Raw genomic sequence first — 20,472 nt, forward strand, 5'->3', positions numbered from 1 at the left:
TAATATGGGTTATGCACACAAGTGTTTAAAATGTATATTTGTATTTAGGCACGAGGATTGCATAGCACTTCACCGAGTTGTACCGAGACTCCAATTGAATGATTGATTAGCAATCGCGTCTCGGTACAGTTGCATAAAATCAGCATGTTTTCACTCACTCGGGGATGTGTGTTCGGTGAGTGGAGAATGGGTGAGAGAGGAGAGTTGTATTTAAAAAGAACAATTGCTATTTTGTGCTGGAAGCACCAGCACAATACTTGTTTTCTGTTCGTCCACTTTGTTTGTTTGGTGTTAGTCCATTTTGTTCAACCTGTTTGTTTTGTCCAGTGTTCTGTCTTGTATAACTGTTTATTTTCTGCGTTCACCATTCACCTCGCAGTGCCGTGTATTCCTTTCTGGTCTGACGTCACCACTAAAGCCAGCTTGCTACAATGCCTCAGTCTCTGCCGATGAGAAACATCCCCATAATGTGATGCTGCCACCACCATGCTTCACAGTAGGGATGGTGTTCTTTGGTGATGCACTGTGTTGGGTTTGTGCCAAAAATAACGCTTTGCATTTAGGCCAAAAAGTTCCATTTTAGTTTCGTCAGACCACAACTTTTTGCCACATGGCTACAGAATATCCTGAGTGGTTTTTTTTGCATACTTCGAACGAGATTCAAGGTGGGCATTTTTCAGTAATGGCTTCCTTCTTGCCACCCTACCATACAGGCCAGATTTGTGGAGTGCTTGGGATATTGTTACATGCACACTTTGACCAGTCTTGGCCGTAAAAGCCTGTAGCTCTTGTAAAGTTGCCATTGGCTTCTTGGCAGCCTCTCTGATCAGTCTCCTGGGACCTCTTGGTTCATATCTTTGTGTGTGATTACGTCACCTACCAGCCCTGCTAACCCAAAGTGTTTTTTTTTTTTCGCTTATGGCCTGAAACATACATCAACTTGCGATATACTAGGAAGGGCGGGGCTTTAAAACGTCCTTTCCAGAAGAAATGCGCAGTGCACAGGGGGCGGGATATTTCAGCTGGCGGGGAGATTCGGTTGAAATCAGTAAAAACCGAGCGCTCTTGAACCGAACCACCGATCATCTTCTGAAGAGGTTAAAAATAACAGTCCCACTAAAAAAAAAAAAAAAAAAAAAAAATTGTTTTTCAGAGACAAAGTGGTAAAAGGCGATTCTGAGTGTCATCCTGCTTTAAACTAAGTGAGTAATAGCTTTATTCACTACTTCAAATGTTATTTATGTTTTTGTTTTGGGTACATCAACAAACAGTAAAGATCTCTTTTAATGGCATAAAAAGGAGAAGGATACGCTTCGATTCCAGTATTTACAGGTATCATTCCTACATTCCTCCACGGCCTCTCCTTGCTGCCGAGGATCCCCGGGCTTGCGTAGCTGAGACTTCAGCGGTAAAAGCCTGAGAAACGAAAGACTGAGCTGTTTGTTACCGTCGTTAAGTGCGTTGCTACAACCATAATGTTTTGGTGGACCGAGACACTTTTCATGACCTTCTTTGAGAGAATGGTTTGAGGTAGGTCGGGAGCAGGTGACATTTGAGCTGTTCTGCGGTACTTGTGTAATAAATATAATTGCGAGGTAATTAAAGCTGCAGTTATCCTAGTCGCTATCTGTTTTCATTCTGACACTGGCGTTTGTTTAACTTTACTTTTTCCAAACATTCTGGGTCAACAGCAGCGTACTGCATTTAGTCGACTGGATTGAACTAAATTTAGTACACCTTCAAATCCTGATTGTAGTGTACCAGAATTTAATCATCCCAGGTAGATTATATAGCAGAGTTCGCGAGGATCCTGTTCAAGTGCGTTAATTTACTACTGTGAAGGATAAGACTAATTTAGTAGGCTACGCTTGGCATTTACTGAGCAAAATGTTTTGCGGAGACAGCTGTTTTTCCTCCTTAAATAACCATTGCATCTGAAGACTTTACTGCGTACATTTCTCATGTCCGTCACGTTCGGACAGTAGGCTCCCTGATAATAAAGTAAGGTCTCGCACAATATGTTATATGCCCTACATTTTAAAATATTTTTAATCCTGTACCTTTTGATACCGTTTTCTGTTTAACGCGGTACAATTTCAGTTAATATGCTTTAACTATGAACAACTAATGGTCCATTATCATGCAATTAAACCTATACTATGCAGCGGTGTAAGCATCTTAAATGCAAGTATGATCTGCCAGTTCGAAATGTGCACAAAAAGATGAAATGACCGTGGAAGTAGAGCAGTAACAGACTTCCTGAAAGGCATGGCTTGCAGACAGATTTTGGGAAAATGTATGTTGGTGGTCAAAGAAAGGGGCTTTTTACCTGGAGGTTTGTAAGTCGCTTTGCATAAAAGCGTCTGCTAACTGCCTAAAGAATAATAATGTGTTCCTTTTGGAAACTGCATATTTAAGACATTATGTTGCTAAGTGCAAAATGGGAAAATCTTTGGGATTATTTTGCAAACTGTACTTGAAGTGAATTGTTACTCTGCGTTAACCCTTTTCGTCATGAATTCGCCCTTAAGTTATACAGTTAAAAAAGGAACTCCCTTTATTAAGTGTACATGAGAACAGAACACAGATATTTTCACATGTATTTTGGTAAATGGAACTTTAAAGTCCTGTCACTACTTTAAGAACTTTTGAACAGCACTAAGGTAATGCAGCACCTTGAGGTCCCACCTGGACTGAAAAGGTTAAAGGCTCCTTATTTTTGTATTTATCCTTAGGTTGCTACAATGGAAGAGATGGAGATAGACCTACAGCTGGGGGGAACAGAGACAGTGTCGCACCAAGTGGAGCAAGGTGGCTGGAGCGGTGTGTTCCCGATAATCATTCCTGAATCGGAGAGTGACATAGAGGAAGAAGAGCGGCCCCGTAGCCCCCCTATTCTGAACCCCCAGCCCGTGCCCATTCTCAGGGGGCTGCTGCAGGGGGTTACCAGCTCTGTGGTCGAGCCAGCACGACAGGGGACTGTAACGAGGAGGAGGCGGACAACGCGCGCGCAAAGCCAGGCCACTCGCATCTCCACAAGGTCCAGGTGGCCCCTCACAGCAAGTGCCAGGTACAGTTATGAGTCCCTGTGGGCGTTGATTACAGGCTCACAGTTCACAAAGCATCATTGTGAATCTGAATCAGTATTGTGCTGCACTGGGAGATACAAACATTTTGAAATCTGTTCTGTTGGTTTTTGTTAGCAGAGTGGAAGGCGGTCAGTTATTTGTATTACAAGGGAAATACTGGAGGGAAGTGAAGGAAATTTGGAAGCATGTTAAATAATCTTTTACCTTTGTGGACTTGGTTGCAAATTGAATTGCAATCTGCAGATGGAGTCAAGAGTTAAACAACAATAAGGCTGCAAATCTGTGTTGAGTAAACGTTTAACCTTTAATGTAAACTGTTTACCGTTGGAATTCATACTCGTTTTCAGTGAAAAGTGATTTAGTAATTCCGATCTTCTACTGTGGTGTTTATTTTAAATTCAACATTGATTTTCATGTACAGTATTCTATTAAAAAGGGCTTACAATGCATGATATTAGGGATGTTAGTAGTTTTGAGTTAGAGTTAAACATTTTTAATCAGCTGTAGAATGTGAACAGTGTAAGGTTATTTACTTATTTTTTTAAGTTTTTCCCATCTGAACATAAATATTGTGCACACATAGTCTCATCAGTATTAATCTAGTATATCATTAAAAAACAGCTATTTTGATTGGTTACAAAAATTCCCAGTCTAAATGTTTTAAATGTGTTTAATGAATGTTTAGGGAATTAAATGGACTCGAACATTGCTAATTGAGATATGATAAGATCAAATACTGTTGACTGCTAATAAACAGTTCTGTTCTGTGGTGCAGACAGGCCTCCGCGATGGACAGCTTCTTCCATCCGAGACACAGCCAGACCGTGCAGCTGCCTTACACCGGCTCACTGGTGCACATTGTGGGGGACTCGGCCACAGTGAGTGTCACTGACCCGGGTTCAGGGAACACCACGGAGCAGAGTGACTCTGAGGAGAGCCTGACTGACCTGGAGGAGGCTGCAGTACCCACGGCCCCCATCGTGCCCGCTCTCTCTCTCACGACAGGTACCAGCCCTTCACTGTCCTACTTTCTAACTACTTACAGGACAGGGCTTAAAACCTGTACCCAGTCCGGGGTTTCTGAAATGCCTTCACTTAACTGTATTGTTTAAATCAATAGCCAGGAGTTTGCTGGTAAATAAATCGTCCCTCCCTTATAGCTGCATGAACAACTCCTATTAAACCTAAAAATGTGGTGTACCTTCGGAGTAGGATTGCCAGGGTTCCTGGTCATTTCAATAATATACCTAAACTAGCCCTGGTACTGGAACAGGATTGTCCAATTATTTTCCCTGGCATCAACCGCAGTAATATAAATGCAGTGGTGTTTGTTATTTTTTTATACATAGAATGGTTTTCATTCACACCGATATTTCAAATGGTTCTGCTATTTGGACACTGCCCCAATGAAACATTATACATTAAAAAAAAAAAAAAAAAAATTGTTTTTACTGAAACATGAAATACCGAAGCATTAGGAATATATTTTCCATGGCTTCGCCTGTAAATGGATTTGTGTGTATACAGGTCTTGCAGATCCTGCAGTGCCAGCAGAGGGCAGTGCTGAGACTGTAGGGTCTCTGCAGAGGGATGGAGGTGATCCTCTCCAAGACTCTGAGGTAAGGAGGCCTGATATATATTTCTTCCATTCATTTTGTGAAATATCTGCATCATGTTAACAAGATATTCAGTAAGAGGTGCCATTACCATTAAACTATGACCATGGGGACCATGTGGCTTTTTTTTCCCCCACAAAATGTCTAGTTTTAAATATCTGTATAGTAGACTACTTAATTGACTTCTCTTTGAGAGTGGTGATAGTCTCATACATTTCGAGATACATGGCTGCTGAACATTCAATGATAGCTTTTGTTTTTATTGGGTTTTAATCTCTCTCCCTCTGTCCAGTCAAGCTCTCCTGTTAACATTTCTGGGCCAAAAGAGGGGCCCATTGCCATCACAGTGCCCCCCAATGTTCCTGGGGAGGAAGAGGGAGATACCTGTTCAATCTGTTTCGAACCCTGGACCAATGCAGGGGAGCACCGCCTCTCCACCCTGCGCTGTGGACATCTCTTTGGGTTCACCTGCATCGACCGCTGGCTCAGGGGACAGGGGGGCAAGTGTCCTCAGGTTAGTCACTATTACAAGGTATGCCAGCTTTTAATAGCAATGTTGCTGTCAGTATTACTAGCAACTCTATGGAAAAGGAATATGGCACTGTCCAAGTATTTACGATAGTCGTCGGAATGAGAAATTGCCAGCAATCTTCGTGAAGAGCAGAGCTTCACAAGTAGCAACAGTATACTATTTGTAAAACCATATTCAATATCGCACCTTTAAACGCTGTGCTGTTGCTGTACAATTGCCTTTATGAAACAGATTTTCTGCAGACCCCAAGTACATGTATTGTCCGTGCACCATGGTGGTGAATCATTTGAGTAATGGGAAATTACTTCAGTATTGCTTTATATGCAAACAATCAATCCAATTAAAATAAAATTGCCATAGATTTCCATTGTGGCCCTTTTTCTATTTGTGCTATTAAGATGTACCTTATTGGGCATATTGAAGAAACTAATACATTCAGCAACATTGCATCGACTTGTGTAAAGGAAAGTCGTTCGTATGACTGATCAATTCGTTATGCAATGGAATTGACATGACAAGACAACAGATATGACAAACTCTGGTGTTTCTGATTGTTTATCCTGTGCATACTTGTGCTATAGCACTAACCAGCTGGGTACATCTCCCCACAGTGCAATAAGAAGGCGAAGCGCATGGATATTGTGGTGCTGTATGCTCGCACGTTGAAGGCCCTCGATACCAGTGAGCAGGAGAGGATGAAAAGGTACAGGACTAAGCGTGGTTTATAAATGTTCTTTGTTGTTTCTATTTACTTGGGGGCTGTGGATAATTCTTACTGCATGAAGTTGTGAGCTGCTGTGAATTGACTGGTGCTCCCCTCCTCCCGCAGCCTTCTGGAGCGTGAGCAAGCCCTGCGGAGGAAGTCTGAGCTGGAGTCGGCGCAGTGCAGGTTGCAGCTGCAGGTGATGACAGATGAGTGCGGGCGACTGCGCAAGCAACTCCAGGTATAACAACTCTCTAGCTGCGCACATTGCCTCTCACTCCAGTTCCTCTCTCTGTTCTGAAAACTGCTGCCTGATCTGCTCCTCCTGTCATCTTCTCTTCTGTTGTCCACTCTGTTTCAGGAGTTGAAGGTGTTGATGTCCAAGCAAGGCTGTAGCTCCTCTCAATCGAGTGGCTCCCGCACCGCCCTCTCGCAGGGCTCCAGCCAGGCCCAGGGGGGGTGCTACACTTTCAACAAGGCTGTGATGGTGTCCCAGACAGGGAACTGCCGTGTGCTGTCCTACTGTGAGCCTCTCAGCTGCCTGCTGGCCTCCCAGCCCTCCCCACAAGCAACACTGGTACCAGGTGAGGAGCAAAGCAGCATTCAGCATGGCAAAGAGTTACTGCAGCCCTCATCAAAAAACCACCGCAACCACCTTTACATTACTTACTCCTCAAAGCCGTGGGAGTCACTTGTGGCTCTGTTCAAACCATTGCAATCCAGGATTTTATTAATGAAATCGGAAGTCCAGAGCTTTGTTCCAATTAGGTCATTGATTATTTAATTGAAGCAAGGTGTTAAGGTATTAATTCATACAATAATATGATTGTTGATTTTAACACTTACAGCTATAGCCAAAGGTTTTGCATCACCTATTTTAGGATGGAGACAAACTATATGAACATAATTTAGATCTCTGTATTTAGCATCATGTAATCAAAGAAACTACAAATTTATATTGCTAAAGTCTACCGGAAGCCATAATAGTAGTACAGTATTTCATATTATAAAACATGGTGTAATTCAATGTGTTATTCAGTCAGTTTTAATTTGACTCAGCAAAATGTGTTAATTCTACAGGGTGATGCAAAACTTTTGGCTGTAGCTGTAGATAAAAACACAGTAATTTAATTGTCTGAGATTGGAATTAACTTTAAGTGAACTTTTGTACAGAGCAGTACTTGATTGTTTCGAAGTTAGTAAAAAAAAAAAAAAAAAAAAAAAAAAAAAAAAAAAAAAAAAAGCAAAGAGCTGCCTATAATGCTTACTCTTGTTCATTTATTCTTTTAAGGTGACCGCAGGGCTTTGTTCTCAAGGGCAGTTGAGTTGTTTTAACCAGAATAGGTATCCATTCTGGTTCCTTTTATTTGACACTAGGCAGAACTACAAGTACCAGAATGAACTGTGATATTAAACTGCCTAAAGTGTCACCATGTACATAGGTTTATATATATACTCTGCAAAAAAAGAAACGCATAGGTGTTTTGAATGTACTTTTTATAGCATTAATATGGCAGTTTGCATAGTAAAATACAGTTCCAAAGACCCTTAACCTGTACAGAAATCATTAAGATGTTCAAGGTGAATCGAAAATAGTAACAGGTATGCCCACCATTGGCATCGATGACGGCCTCACATCTCCTGCCCATGGATTGAATCAGAGCCTGGATAACATGCCAGGGAATGGCAATCCACTCTTGCTCAAGTGCCTGGAAAAGTCCTTGTAACGTCGGGTCGCACACGTCGATCAAGCTCATTCCACAATTCCCAGTGGGGTTCAGATCTGGTGGTCGAGACGGCCAGTGTAGTACTTGAACATTGTTCTGCATGATATTCTGCTGTGGTGGTCGTGCATTGTCGTGCTGGAAAATTAAGTTACAATGGTTCATGAATGGGATTACATGAGGCTGTATGATCTCATGACAATAGTGCTGAGCTGTCGCCTTGAACATGAACAAGGTTGGTTCTGCCACTGTCTGAGATTGCCGCCCACACTATGACACTCCCACCACGAAATCTGTCGACCTGTCGCACACAGTTGGCCGGAAAATGTTCATGACATCGCCTGTGTAACCGGGTTCTTTCATCTGCACGTCGAAGCAGAAATCTGGATTCACTGAACACCACGTTTCTTCATCTTTGTATGGCCCATACTCTGTGATTATGATGCCATTGAAGTCCTAGTCGACGATGTTGTGGCGCAAGAATCACTCCTCTAAATTTGTCCTATAGTGCTCTGGGAAACATTTAGCCGCCATGTCAGTCGGACTGAGATTTGCCGTCTTCCAATTGTCCAATAGCATTATTCCGTTGAGCCTCGGTAACTCTAGGCATAACTTCAAATGTGTCTACAGTGAACACCAATAAGACCTGCAAGCTGGGAACACTCCACTTTTATAGCCACATTTTGGTGTGTTGCACGTGCAAGTCTTTAGCAAATGGTGTTAATTTTAGGAATATTCATGTGTTTTGTTGCTTTTGGCATACGTTGTGTGCTTTCCATCCCAACAGTGACACTCTGTCAGGAAAACGTGTTTTAAATAAAATACAATTCTTTTGATCAAGTTTTGATTCAATTTAAGAGATTGAAGAAAATATATCTGCTATGTTTCTTTTTTTGAGTGATCTAGTTTCTTATATGAGTGTACCTGTGTCTCAGGCTGCGGTGTTAAGAAGATCAGTGCAGTCAGCATGAAGGCGTGTCAGTACGTACCCATCCACGCCAAGCAGATCCGCGGCCTGGCCTTCAGCAACCAGGCAGACAGTCTAATGCTCTCCGCAGCACTGGATAGCACCGTCAAACTGACCAGGTACAATGAAACCTACATTATCAAATCAGTCAATCGCAATAGAACCCCCAAATCTACACTGTATGTCTAATATAGGTAATTCTAATGTCTTTATGAAATTCTGAAAAACTCAACTGCAATGCTGGATCCCATTTTAGACAAAAAAGAACATTAAAATTGTTTTTTTTAAATACGTAACCCAAAGTGGTGTGGCATGAAATTATCTTAGTCTTTTAATAAGAGGTTTTTGGTTATTACACCTAGAAAAAAAGCACCACTGTTCCAAGTTGGTACTGTTTACAAGTCTGGCTTTGTAAATCCTGCACAAGCTCAGATACGTGCAGGTTGGTATGTCTGTGGGAATGACAAACACTTGGACTAGAAGTCTTTTTCAGTAAAGGCCTAAGTGAGTGTTTAATAGTTATGGATGCTGCCTGTGGCAACAGAAGATGTGACTCTTCTCTTTCCTCTTGTCTTCCCAGCCTCCTGACCAACACGGTCGTGCAGACTTACAACACTGGCCGTCCCGTGTGGAGCTGCTGCTGGTGTCTGGATGATCCCAATTACATCTACGCTGGGCTGAACAACGGCTCTATCCTGGTGTACGACACACGGGATACAAGCACATACGTGCAAGAGCTTGCTCCCCTTGGGTCCAGGTAACCACGGGGGTGGAGGGGAGGAACTGTGTGGGAGAAGTGAATGGAGTGATAATTAATATTCGTGGAAGCGAAGGGACTTTGCTGCAATTTTGTCATTGATCAGCATTAAGTAGTGTAGTTTTACAAGGTCATTCAATTTTGGGATTTAATGTGCATAAAAATGATCCCATGTGAGCCTCACAGTCCTTTTTAGAATTCTGTATTTGCAGTGAAATCGAATCTTTAGTGCTACACAGAATGTAAACCTATATCCATAAAACCTGTAGCATTGTCAGGATAATGGACTTCAAATTGAATAACAATGAGGGGTAAAAACCATGGTTAACACTTTAAAAAAATAAATAAAAAAATTAAGATTTAATGAAATCTTAAACTGATCATAATTACTGGTTCTGTATAATGCTCAAGTGGATTCTGACATGCAAGGTGAAAGTAATTTTTTTATTTTTTTTTTTACTTTGACACAACAGATCACAGTTGAATTGTGTGCAGATATTGCTCATGTACTCAGTGTTCTGCTTCCTCTCTAGCTCTCTCTCTATCTTTCTCTGTTCCTAGGTGCCCGGTGGCCTCCCTGTCCTATCTCCCTCGTGCCGCCTCGGCTGCTTTCCCCTGTGGGGGGCTGATCTCTGGGACCCTGGAGGGGGGCAGTTTCTGGGAGCGGAAGGACGGGACAACCTACAGAGCCCACCTCCTCCCACTGGAGACGGGTGGCTGCACAGACATCCAGGTGGAACCAGCCAGCCGGCACTGTCTCGTTACCTACAGGCCAGGTGAGTAAGAGAGTGAAACCCTCTCCCTGTCCTGAGGGATGCTGTGTTAGAGAAGGCAATGGATTTCTACTGGGTGTAATTGGGAGTATGTTTGACTATTCCAATTGGATACCAAGATGCAAAAGTGTACCAACCCTCATTAGCACAATTTTCAATTATTGAAATTTGATTTGTTTAAATTGTTCAGTGCATCTAGAAGACCGCTGGGAAGATTTTGTCCTATTATCAGGGTTCGTACACTAGTCTGGAAAAAGTATGGAAAAATGCCAAACTGATTTCCAGGTATTGAAAGTGCCTGAAAAACCAAGTCGCTGTTATGAAAGCCTGGAATTTTACTAGTGTCACAGGAGAATGAAAATAATTCTGCAATTATTTATTATTAATAACTGATCTTGAAAGCAGATCAGCAGCTCAAGCTGCAGCTGTCTAAGCAGTTTACTAGTAGCAGCTATATTGCTTGCGACCAAATCCGCGAGGATTGCCCCATGTAACATCCCTGACAACTTCCTGACAACTCCAGCAATCCAATCCAGTTAGCGCACTGGAATATGTCACATGACTCTGCCTGCTCCAGTGAAACAAAGGGTAAAATGGACACTACGACAGCCAAAGTATATACATTTATATTGAAGGCTGATTTTTTTTTTTTTTTTTAAACAACGTTAGACTGGAATTACAAGCTACTGTACTCTGCTCACCAAGATTCACATTTTGTTATCTTGTTGTTACCTTTAATAAATCATTAACGTTATTTCCCAACCCAGGAAAAAAAATCGAATACGATTGTTATCACTGACTCGGATTTAAAAAAATCTAACAAAAAAAAAAAGCACCTCTGTAGCCCCTATGGTGTGTAGAAACATAACATGTTAACATCGCTTTTTTCATTTCTTTAGTGTGATTTTAATATAAATTACCGGTAATTTTATTTAAAATGTATGGTGCTTGCTTTTAACTTGCAGTACTGAGTGTATCAACAGTCTCGGGTCCAAACTGTCAGCCGAATGTAGATAATAGTATTTGCATCCTCGCTATATGGCCTTCATTATATGAGTAAATACTGATTTTAGCTAATGCCTTTATCCAAGGTGACTTCCTTAACACTAACACCACTTTAGCTGCTTTTTGAACGGCTTTTGCAATTCAAATTAATATCTTCTCGTATGTGAATATCTCGTGCATGTCCATTCTTAAGTGTTGCTAAATATTTGAATGAAATACCCATACGGTGTTTCAGCTGTAGAATTGTGAAAATGAATAAGTTATAAGCACTTGCTTCAACCGCCAGACCCTCAGTTTATGCGGCATTGTGGCAAAGTGCCAATTAGTAGCTGGTGTATAGCAGATGCGGTGCTGGTGCAGTAATCCCAAGAACAAACAGACAACAAAGTACGGGTGAAATGGTTTGTTTAATAGTCATTAATCAAATGGTCATTTGACCAGCCAGCAAATAATAATGAGCTGGCAATACACAACAATGTATATTGCACAGTAGTGAAAGGGTTGCAGTCCTGTAAACGGTAAGCACAGTACTAAACGCACAGTTAGACAGACACACACGATCACAAGTCCAAAGTGAGTGCTGTCAGTGCTTGTGGTGCAGTACAATATAATCCGTGCTATATTTGTGAACAAGTTGTGATAACAATGTTAACCGTGACTGTAGTGTTGTTGACTGTAGTAACTGTACTGTAGTGTTGATCCGGTTTTGTGCTGGCCCGTGGCGACAGCTCCGAATTCATGTTTAGTCGTCTGGTGATTTAACAAACAAGGCAATTGCTAAACAACACGAAAAACAAACAAACCCTCACAATCTCTCTACTTTTACAGTGCTTTCTCTGCGTCTCACACAGTCCTTCCAGTTTCTCAATATAAACCAAGAGAAGGAAAAGATTTATGATTCTCCTGCCCCTTTTTGCTATCATGCATGACCCCTTGGTAAGCGATTGCAGCTGTCTTTATTGCCTGCAGCTGCTACCTCGTTTACCTTCTGGGTCAATACGTTCCTGCAGCGGAGTCTCGCCGCCTTCCAGGCTGACCGACTTCCAGACCCAGGAAATGAACTGTCAGCCCAGCCCGTCCAAAGACTTCCCCTTTCGCTACTTAGCGCCCTCACAGGTCGGGAGGGAGATTTCCAACCAGAACTCATTATGTTTCTGACACTGGCATATTGAAATCAGTACAATATAGCTGACAGTTTAGTCTGGACTTAGTAATAAAAGCAAAGTCATTGTAAAATAATGTATTACAGTGGCTCTCAAAAGTATTCAACCCCCTGGACTTTTCCACATTTTATTGTGTTACAACATGGAATCAAAATGGATTTAATTATGAACTTTTGCCACTGATCAACACAAAAAAAAGTCTATAATGTCAAAATGAAAAATAAAATGTACAAATTGTTCTAAATTAATTACAAATACAAAACAGAAAATAATTGATTGCATAAGTATTCACCCCCTTGAGTCAATATTTGGTAGAGGCACCTTTGGCAGCAATTACAACCATGAGTCTATTTGGATAAGTCTCTACCAGCTTTGCACATATGGACACTGCAATTTTTGCCCATTCTTCTTTGCAAAATTGCCCAAATTCCATCAAGTTGGATGGGGACCTTTGGTTCACAGGAATTTTCAACTCTTTCCACATATTCTCAATTGGATTAAGGTCCTGGCTTTGACTGGGCCACTCCGGGACATTGACCTTTTTGTATTTAAGGCACTCCAGTGTGGCTTTTGGCTGTTTGGGGTCATTGTTCTGCTGGAAGATGAATCTTCTCCCAAGTCCCAGGTCTCTTGCAGACTTCAGCAGGTTTTCCTCCAGGATTTCTCTGTACTTTGCTGCATCTATTTTACCCTCTATCTTCACGAGCTTTCCAGGCCCTGATGCAGAGAAGCATCACCATAGCATGATGCTGCCACCACCATGCTTCACGATAGAGATGGTTTTCTCAGAATGATGTGCGGTGTTAGGCTTGCGCCAAACATAGCACTTAGCATCGAGGGCAGAAAGCTCTATTTTGGTCTCATCAGACCATAGAATCTTCTTCCACTTGGTCTTAGTCTCCTACATGCCTTCTGTTAAACTAGACAAGATTTGATGTGAGTTTTTTTTAACAATGGCTTTCTTTTTGCCACTCTCCCATAAAGGCCAGTTTTGTGAAGCACCTAGGGCTATTGTTCCTATATGCAACGTGCCTCCCAGCTCAGCCGTGGAAGACTAACTACTTTAGAGTTCCAATAGGCCTCTTGGTGGCCTCCCTGACTAGTGCCCTTGTCGTCCGGATACTCAGTTTTTGAGGATGGCCTGTTCTAGACAGATTCACAGTTGTGCCATATTCTCTACGTTTCTTAATAACGGACTTTACTGAGCTACAGGGGATATTCAATGCCGCCTTATATCCTACCCCTGATTGGTGCTTTTGAAGAACCTTATTCCAGATTTGCTTTGAATGTTCCTTCGTCTTCATGATGTAGTTTTTGTTAGGAAATGTACTAACCAACTGTGGCTGCCACAAACTTTAACGAAATGCGCCCTTAACAGCAAACTGCTACTATTTGAACACCGTTTGACCAACACACTCCAAACTTGGTAGTTATTGACCCAGTAACAATGGAATTCAAAAATGTCAAAATGGTTATGTTTTATAAAACAAGGTGTACGTTTTACATCTGAAATTTAAAACTGCCTCAGTTTACAGACAGTTTACTTGACTAACTTGATACTTCACGAGCATCATCCTTGACACCGTAGCAATACAACTGACTTTTAAGAAACTCGTGTTAAAAAAGATGGCTGCCTGACGCATTTTTGAAAAAAAAAAAACTTTCAAAATGTTCTTCTGTGGAACAGTTGAAGTTGCTGATTTTAAACTTGGCACATTGAGAACTAAACACACTTAGATGAGTACTGATATTGGGGCTTGGGAGCCATAAAACTGCCTGGCAGTTCTAGTTATTATTATTGTTATTATTTTTATTTACTTATTATTATTATTATTATTATTATTATTATTAAAATTATTATTATTATTAGTAGTAGTATTATTTATTTTATTAGCAGTTGTCACAAAATATACACATTGAATCACAATACAGTGTGATATAGCTACGCTACTTTTTTCTCATCTGCCTGTTCCCTGAATCAGCTCGCAAATTTGTAACTGTCCCCCTGCACTCCACTTCACTCCTCAGGCAGAACAACTGTGCCACCCTGTGTGTGTACAGGTGTAAAAAAAATAAATAAAAAATAAAGACGCTTAGAGCTTTTTCTAAGCTCTCTGCACAAATCGCTGACTATCGGGACTGATGCTAAATGAAAGCCAGAGACTGTTGCATTTTAGTGCAATGAAGTACGGTGTGGATATACTGGATCGAATGGCACGGCTGTATTCTGTCAAATGTGGTACTCGCATGTGGCCTGTGGATGTTTTTTTTTATAATGTTTTGGACGTGGCAGCCATCAACGCTTTAGTTTTGTACAAGGAGTGCACTGGCAACGCAATCACTTGGAGGGACTTCATTTTGCGATAGCCCTGGAGTAGGGCAGAAACATTTTGATAAGAGAAATGAAAGCTGGCTGGCAAATTCCCCTGAACCTTCAGCCAGAGCTACGCCCTCTGGCACATGGAATAAAAGACAATGCCAGGTTGCTAAATGCAATAAAAAAACAGAACTTTTGATGTCTGCGCCCGTTGTGAAAAGGCAGTCTGTGGCAAATGTACTGGTACAGTTGAAAAGCGTGTTTTGTGAAGATTGTACTAAGAAAGCTGCAATAGAACTCTGAACAGACAGACAGAGCCTTTGAACTCTGTTTCACGCAAAGAGTTTTCATGTTGCATAAGTTATGTTGTATTTTAGATTTATGCTATTTTTATAATTAGTTATGTATGTTTTATAATTTTATATGTGCATACAGCTTTCCACACCTGTTTACACAGACGTTTATTGCATAAAGTTTATTTTACTGCAGTTTTTACGTTTATTTATTTGTTCTCGTTTTTGGAAAAAATAAGAAAGCTTAATTTTCAATTTTAAATACAATGTTCTGCTCTGAAAATATTATGTATGATGTTTATAAATAAAAAAAATATTAAGTTGTGTCCGATTTGTTTGTTTTTAATTTTCACATCGAAGCCGTTTTAAAATGGAGCCGCACATTTTGTGGCTTCTGAGGCTGTATAGTCTGAAATATTGACCGTTCTAGTGTTAAATTACTCCAGCAGCTTATACTGTTTGTTTTGGATTGTCCTTTTACTATAGCAAACAAAAGGCTTTGGACCCAAACAGGGTTGTTATAGCGAGGTTGTACTGTATATAATGGGTGCACATTTATTTCATTTTTTTATTTTTCTCCCCCCCATAGTGTTCAACATTTATCAGATGGTATAAAGAAGTTTGGATCAGAATCCAATATCATCCCTTACAAAAAAGTAATATACTGCAAGTATACTTGTGCCAAAATTGTCTGGTTTTAGTATACTGTGGCGTGCACAGGGGAGGGCAGCAGCAGGGCTGGTAAGTGACATAATCGCACACAGAGACTTAAGCCTGATTTTATGTGGTCCTTGCAAAGAGGCTGGCTACTTTGTCCAGTGGTATCTGTGCTATGCTTTAGTGCGAGAGGTCCCGGGTTCGCGTCCGCCCCTCCTCTGTGTGGATTGCCTCACGCTGTGTGATGAGTCTGCCTGCATTTAACCGAGATCGCTACAATACTATTGGTACCATAATACTATCCTACTTCTGCCAAAATATACTTGCAGTATACAACTTTTTATAATCTTTTTGTAAATAATGCATTTGTCTTTTGCTAGATATGGACCCCCAGATTCTGACAAATACTTCTAGAAAACCAGGAGCAACTTCTGCTCTGGATCAAAAAGCTATAATGCTCTGCGGCTGCCTGCCTATGTGGATAACTATCAAAAAACTAGTAGAAGCAAACTAAAACACGAGTCTGGGAAAAACAAATGGAAGTCTGGAAAAAGTATGGAATTTTGATGTTGCAAAAGTGGTTGAATGCTGTATTGTTTTAGCTGTTAACACTCTTCCATGCTTTTATTTTCTTCCTATCTTTAAAACTTGCCCCTTTCTGTCTCCCCCAGGCAAGTCAAACCCCTCTCTACGATGTGTGCTGATGGAGCTCAGCAGGGGGTGCCAGATTGACTCGTCCGAGGACCCTCCATGTACCTGCCATCCCGTCCAGTCCTTCAACGCCGGCTCCTCCTGCAAGCTGCTCACCAAGAACGCTGTGTTTGAGAGCCCGGCACGTGACGGGGCCATGCTGGTGTGTGCAGGAGACGAGGCTTCCAACTCCGCTATGGTAAGAGGCCTTTGACTGAAGGGAGAGTGTGTAGGGCCTTGAGGTTAGATCTGATGGATTAGCCAGAAGGCATTGTGAACTGGTGGTTAGAGCTGTGGGAATGTTAAGCAGGCAGTGTCCTGGTGGTTAGAGCTCACAATTGGTAGGGTGGAAATATGGCTTTGGGGTTAGAACTGAAGGACTGATAGGGAGGCTGTGTAGTCTAGTCTTCACGCCAGGTAACAAAGGGAGATTGTGTGACCTAGGCTAAGGGATTGGGAAGTAGGCTCTGTAGTTTAGTTTAATCTTTGGGCTGAGGGACTGGGAGAGGCTGGGTGATCTTGGGCTAAGCTATGTATTGGGCTGGGCTTGGCGAGAGTGTACAGTAAATAGTCTGTCTGGTACTGTTCTGTAAATCCTTACCTGTGGTCTTGGCAGCTGTGGGATGCTGGCCGTGGTTCTCTGCTTCAGAAACTGCAGGCTGACCAGCCAGTGCTGGACATCAGCCCCTTTGAGGTGAACCAGAGCAGCTACCTGGCCTTGCTCACAGAGAAGATGGTGAAGATCTACAAGTGGGATTGAGATAAAGAATTGCAGCAAGAACCAGTGTGCATGCAGCATGTCTGGAGTAGACTGAGGGAATGTGGGAGTCCTTTAACACAACACAACAGCAGGGCTTCTGGAGGTACTGTACTTGAGACAAGGCAGTGGTTCCTGTCGCATGATTTGGGGGAAGGGGCATTCTAGCTGACTGGGAGCACTCCTTACATTTGGGTCCCCATAGAACTGAAAACTAGAAACCCAATGAGAATTGAGAAAAGCGGCAAACCAAATACGCCATGGAGTTGTGGGATGCCAATAATTATGACTTTGTGATCTTCAGGATGATTGGGATTACAGTAGTTTTAATTGGAGTAGAGTCCCCACTGTGAATTGGGACAAATGAGAGGAATGCCTATCAGGCTGAAGGTGGGGTGTGTGTTGAGTCCAATATACACAGGATGGTTTGGCACTGGTCTCTGCATGGACACGAACCAGTGGTAACCATTGTACAGGCAGCAATCAAGATTTAAGTGTTTGGGGTGTTTTTTTTTATTATTTAGAAATGATACCAAATAGCTCAGAGAGCAGTAACATCTAATTTCCAGTAGGCATTTCTTCCATTGTTTCTTTTACAACTTTATCGCTTTTAGTTAGTATTTGTCCACTTGGATTTGTCTGAGGCCTTAGTAGCTGTCCCAGTTGTGCCCCCTCATTATATCACGATACAGTTTAATACTCTGCATGATCTTTGTTTTGTGCCTGCAAAATGAAACGCTGAAATCAATTCACATGGAAAGAGGAAGCGTGGATTACTAGTTACATGAGCAATTTGGGACAAAGGGCTGAATTTATCAAGATAGTTACATAATACATTTTGCACCTTTTCTATATTATAAATAAATAAATAAATTATACATTAAACTAAATGGGGATAGGGGGTGTTCTGATAATCTAATTACAACTGAAATGTTAATGACTTTCCCAATCACAAAAACATAATAGAAACCCTTTACCCCGACGACTGGCCTGATAGAGCATGGCCTATGATGATAGGGCAGGAGAGCACTGCACACGAGACAGGTTAACAAGCGGCAGATTGGAAAGCAGAGAAGTTTGGATAATCAAAATTTGAAATTTGACTAATTCTGTCAGTGTTTATCCACTAATAACAATTAGCCTAGGCATGCTTTCTAGTAACTTGGTATTCCCTTAAGTGTGTTTGGTTACATCATCAGTTCTATTTTCCTGTCACTAAAAGGTGCAAATTGCATTGTGTCTAAAAGACCTAGATCAAGCTAGCCTTATATTCAAGTTAAGTCACTAGCAACGTAACCTTTAACATAAGCCTATTTTTAAACTTGATATTGTCTTTGATTTTGTGTTTCAATTTGAAATCTACAATGCCCTGCATTTGTGTTCAGTTTTCTACTGGATGATTCCTTGCTGACTGATGACATTCTTTCTCAATTTTTACCTTAATGTGGATACAGTACTTGTTGGCTGCCCTGTTTATTTACATTCCCTTAAAGCAGGGTTGTCCGTCCTTGTCCTGGAGGGCTGGTGTCCCTTCTGTTTTTGTTCCACCTGTACCCTTTATTACTTAATTGGACCAATGAAGTGCTTATTAGAAGCTTAATTAGTCCAATTAATTAATTTAGTGTACAGTTAGACAAATAACCAGGAGGGACACCGGCCCTCCAAGATCAGATTCGGAGACCCCTGCCTTAAAGTGCTGCTGCAGGCATAGAAGCTGCAACCAACTGAACTAAACAGGAGGTCATTCACATCGCCAAGCTCAGGAAGAAATGCAGACGTGTCCATTTTTATAGGGGAAAAGCATATATGGTTAATATATGGTTCGCTCAACACTAATTACAAAGTTTTGTGCCGAAGATTAAATAAAATTGAACTGTGGCCACTAACCTCAAACATACACTATCTAAATGAATAATGTTAAACAAACTAAAAGATAGAGGTTGCTTTAGTTTTTTAAACAGAATATACATACAGTCTGTGTGTGTAAGTGCTATACCAGTTGTATTTGTGTGTCTGTGTGCTTGATATGTGTTTCAGTGTTTATAAGGATGATTCTGTTTCATTTTGTAATAAAAGAGGTTCTGTAATTCAGTTGATTCTGTGTTCTGTTTCTTATAGCTGCCTTACCAGGAATGCATTTTATTTATTTTTTTTACGAGGTTGTGTGTGTATATATGTATACCACCATATGTATATGCATAAAAATGTGTGTGTGTATATATATGTATACAACCAGTGTTGGCATTTATTATATATATATATATATATATATATATATATTATATAATGTAATATGAAAACTCTGTTCTTTTCATTCCTTATGTCTGTATTACATCACCCAGGAATCATGTGTATTTGTAATAAGCTTTTACTTCTAATACAACCGTGAAGCCTAACTTTGAAAACTTTAAAACCATGGTCATTTTTTACAGTAATATTGCACTTCCAAATCTTTTTTCTAATGCTAATACTGTGCATTTATATTTCTTCTTATTGTTATTGCTACTCTGCTCACATCTCCTGGTAGTCCTGCTTAACAGTGATTTATAATACTGTGCTGTGTTACTTTAACTTTCATCCTTGCATTTCTCATGGTAGACCAGAGTATTTTTAAGCTTTGTACCTTAATAATACAGTTATCCTAGAACAGACTGTTCAGTCTATAAATATTAGAGTAGTGGGGTCCTGTAAAAATATAGCGTTATATGTCCCCGCGTGTTGGTACAGCTATTTAAATAATGTACCTGTAATTTTTTTTATTTTTTCTTTTCATTGTAAACATCCTGACAACTTTTTACACTTTTATAACTTAAGTCTGTTTCAAAGCTCTTTTCAAAATGTCCACTCTAGTGCACTGGGGTTTGAGATCTGGAATGATATATATTTAAACAGATGTAACAACACGCTTGAACGTGGAATGATATATATATATTTTTTGGAACCCTGCTACTTACTCTATAACAACAGAACAAATGGTGAAGTTTCACTAAAATTGATCTTTGATTTCTTTGTATATTTTATACTTGATATTCCCCATGAATTAAGATTATTGATTGCAGTTTTGATAGGATTGCATACTAAAATAACCAGACAGATGTTCTACAAATATTGAAAGCACGAATACCAAACTGCCTTTGCCAAGCAGTCTAGAAATCATGAATATGTGCACAGAGCGTTATGAGGTTGTGTAGGCTGGCCTGCAAATGTACACTATTTTACAGATGGGGAATTGTATCTCTGAAGTGCAGTAAAACTGGTTTAACTGGACCAAATTCACTAACCATTTACTCCAGCGCTGAGTTTCCACTATTTTTTCAAAATGGTGAAATTGCACTTTATTTTGTATAAAGTAAATCATTTTCATATGGCTACGTTTGCCTATTGCATATCTGTTGACCTTATTAACATGTACATTAATAAAATATTTAA

At 40.7% G+C, this 20,472-nt stretch overlaps 1 protein-coding gene across 2 annotated transcripts; it reads left to right on the forward strand.

Moving 5' to 3' along the window:
• The first annotated feature begins 899 nt into the window (after positions 1-899).
• Positions 900-18,629, forward strand: LOC121296553 (E3 ubiquitin-protein ligase RFWD3-like). 2 transcript variants are annotated; one of them, XM_041222246.1, is made up of 13 exons: positions 900-1,202; positions 2,736-3,070; positions 3,865-4,094; positions 4,617-4,708; positions 4,998-5,219; positions 5,849-5,940; positions 6,067-6,181; positions 6,302-6,524; positions 8,600-8,750; positions 9,212-9,388; positions 9,950-10,164; positions 16,268-16,485; positions 16,903-18,629. In XM_041222246.1, exons 2-13 carry the CDS (start codon positions 2,745-2,747, stop codon positions 17,044-17,046), a joined length of 2,205 nt encoding a protein of 734 aa, XP_041078180.1. In that variant the 5' UTR covers positions 900-1,202; positions 2,736-2,744; the 3' UTR covers positions 17,047-18,629. The 2 variants fall into 2 exon arrangements, with proteins under 2 accessions (XP_041078180.1, XP_041078181.1); XM_041222247.1 differs by lacking the exon at positions 900-1,202 and having other exon boundaries at positions 2,990-3,070; positions 3,869-4,094.
• Positions 18,630-20,472: the final 1,843 nt, after the last annotated feature.

The sequence above is a fragment of the Polyodon spathula genome, chromosome 21 (genome assembly GCF_017654505.1).
Source record: "Polyodon spathula isolate WHYD16114869_AA chromosome 21, ASM1765450v1, whole genome shotgun sequence".
Taxonomy (NCBI): domain Eukaryota; kingdom Metazoa; phylum Chordata; class Actinopteri; order Acipenseriformes; family Polyodontidae; genus Polyodon; species Polyodon spathula.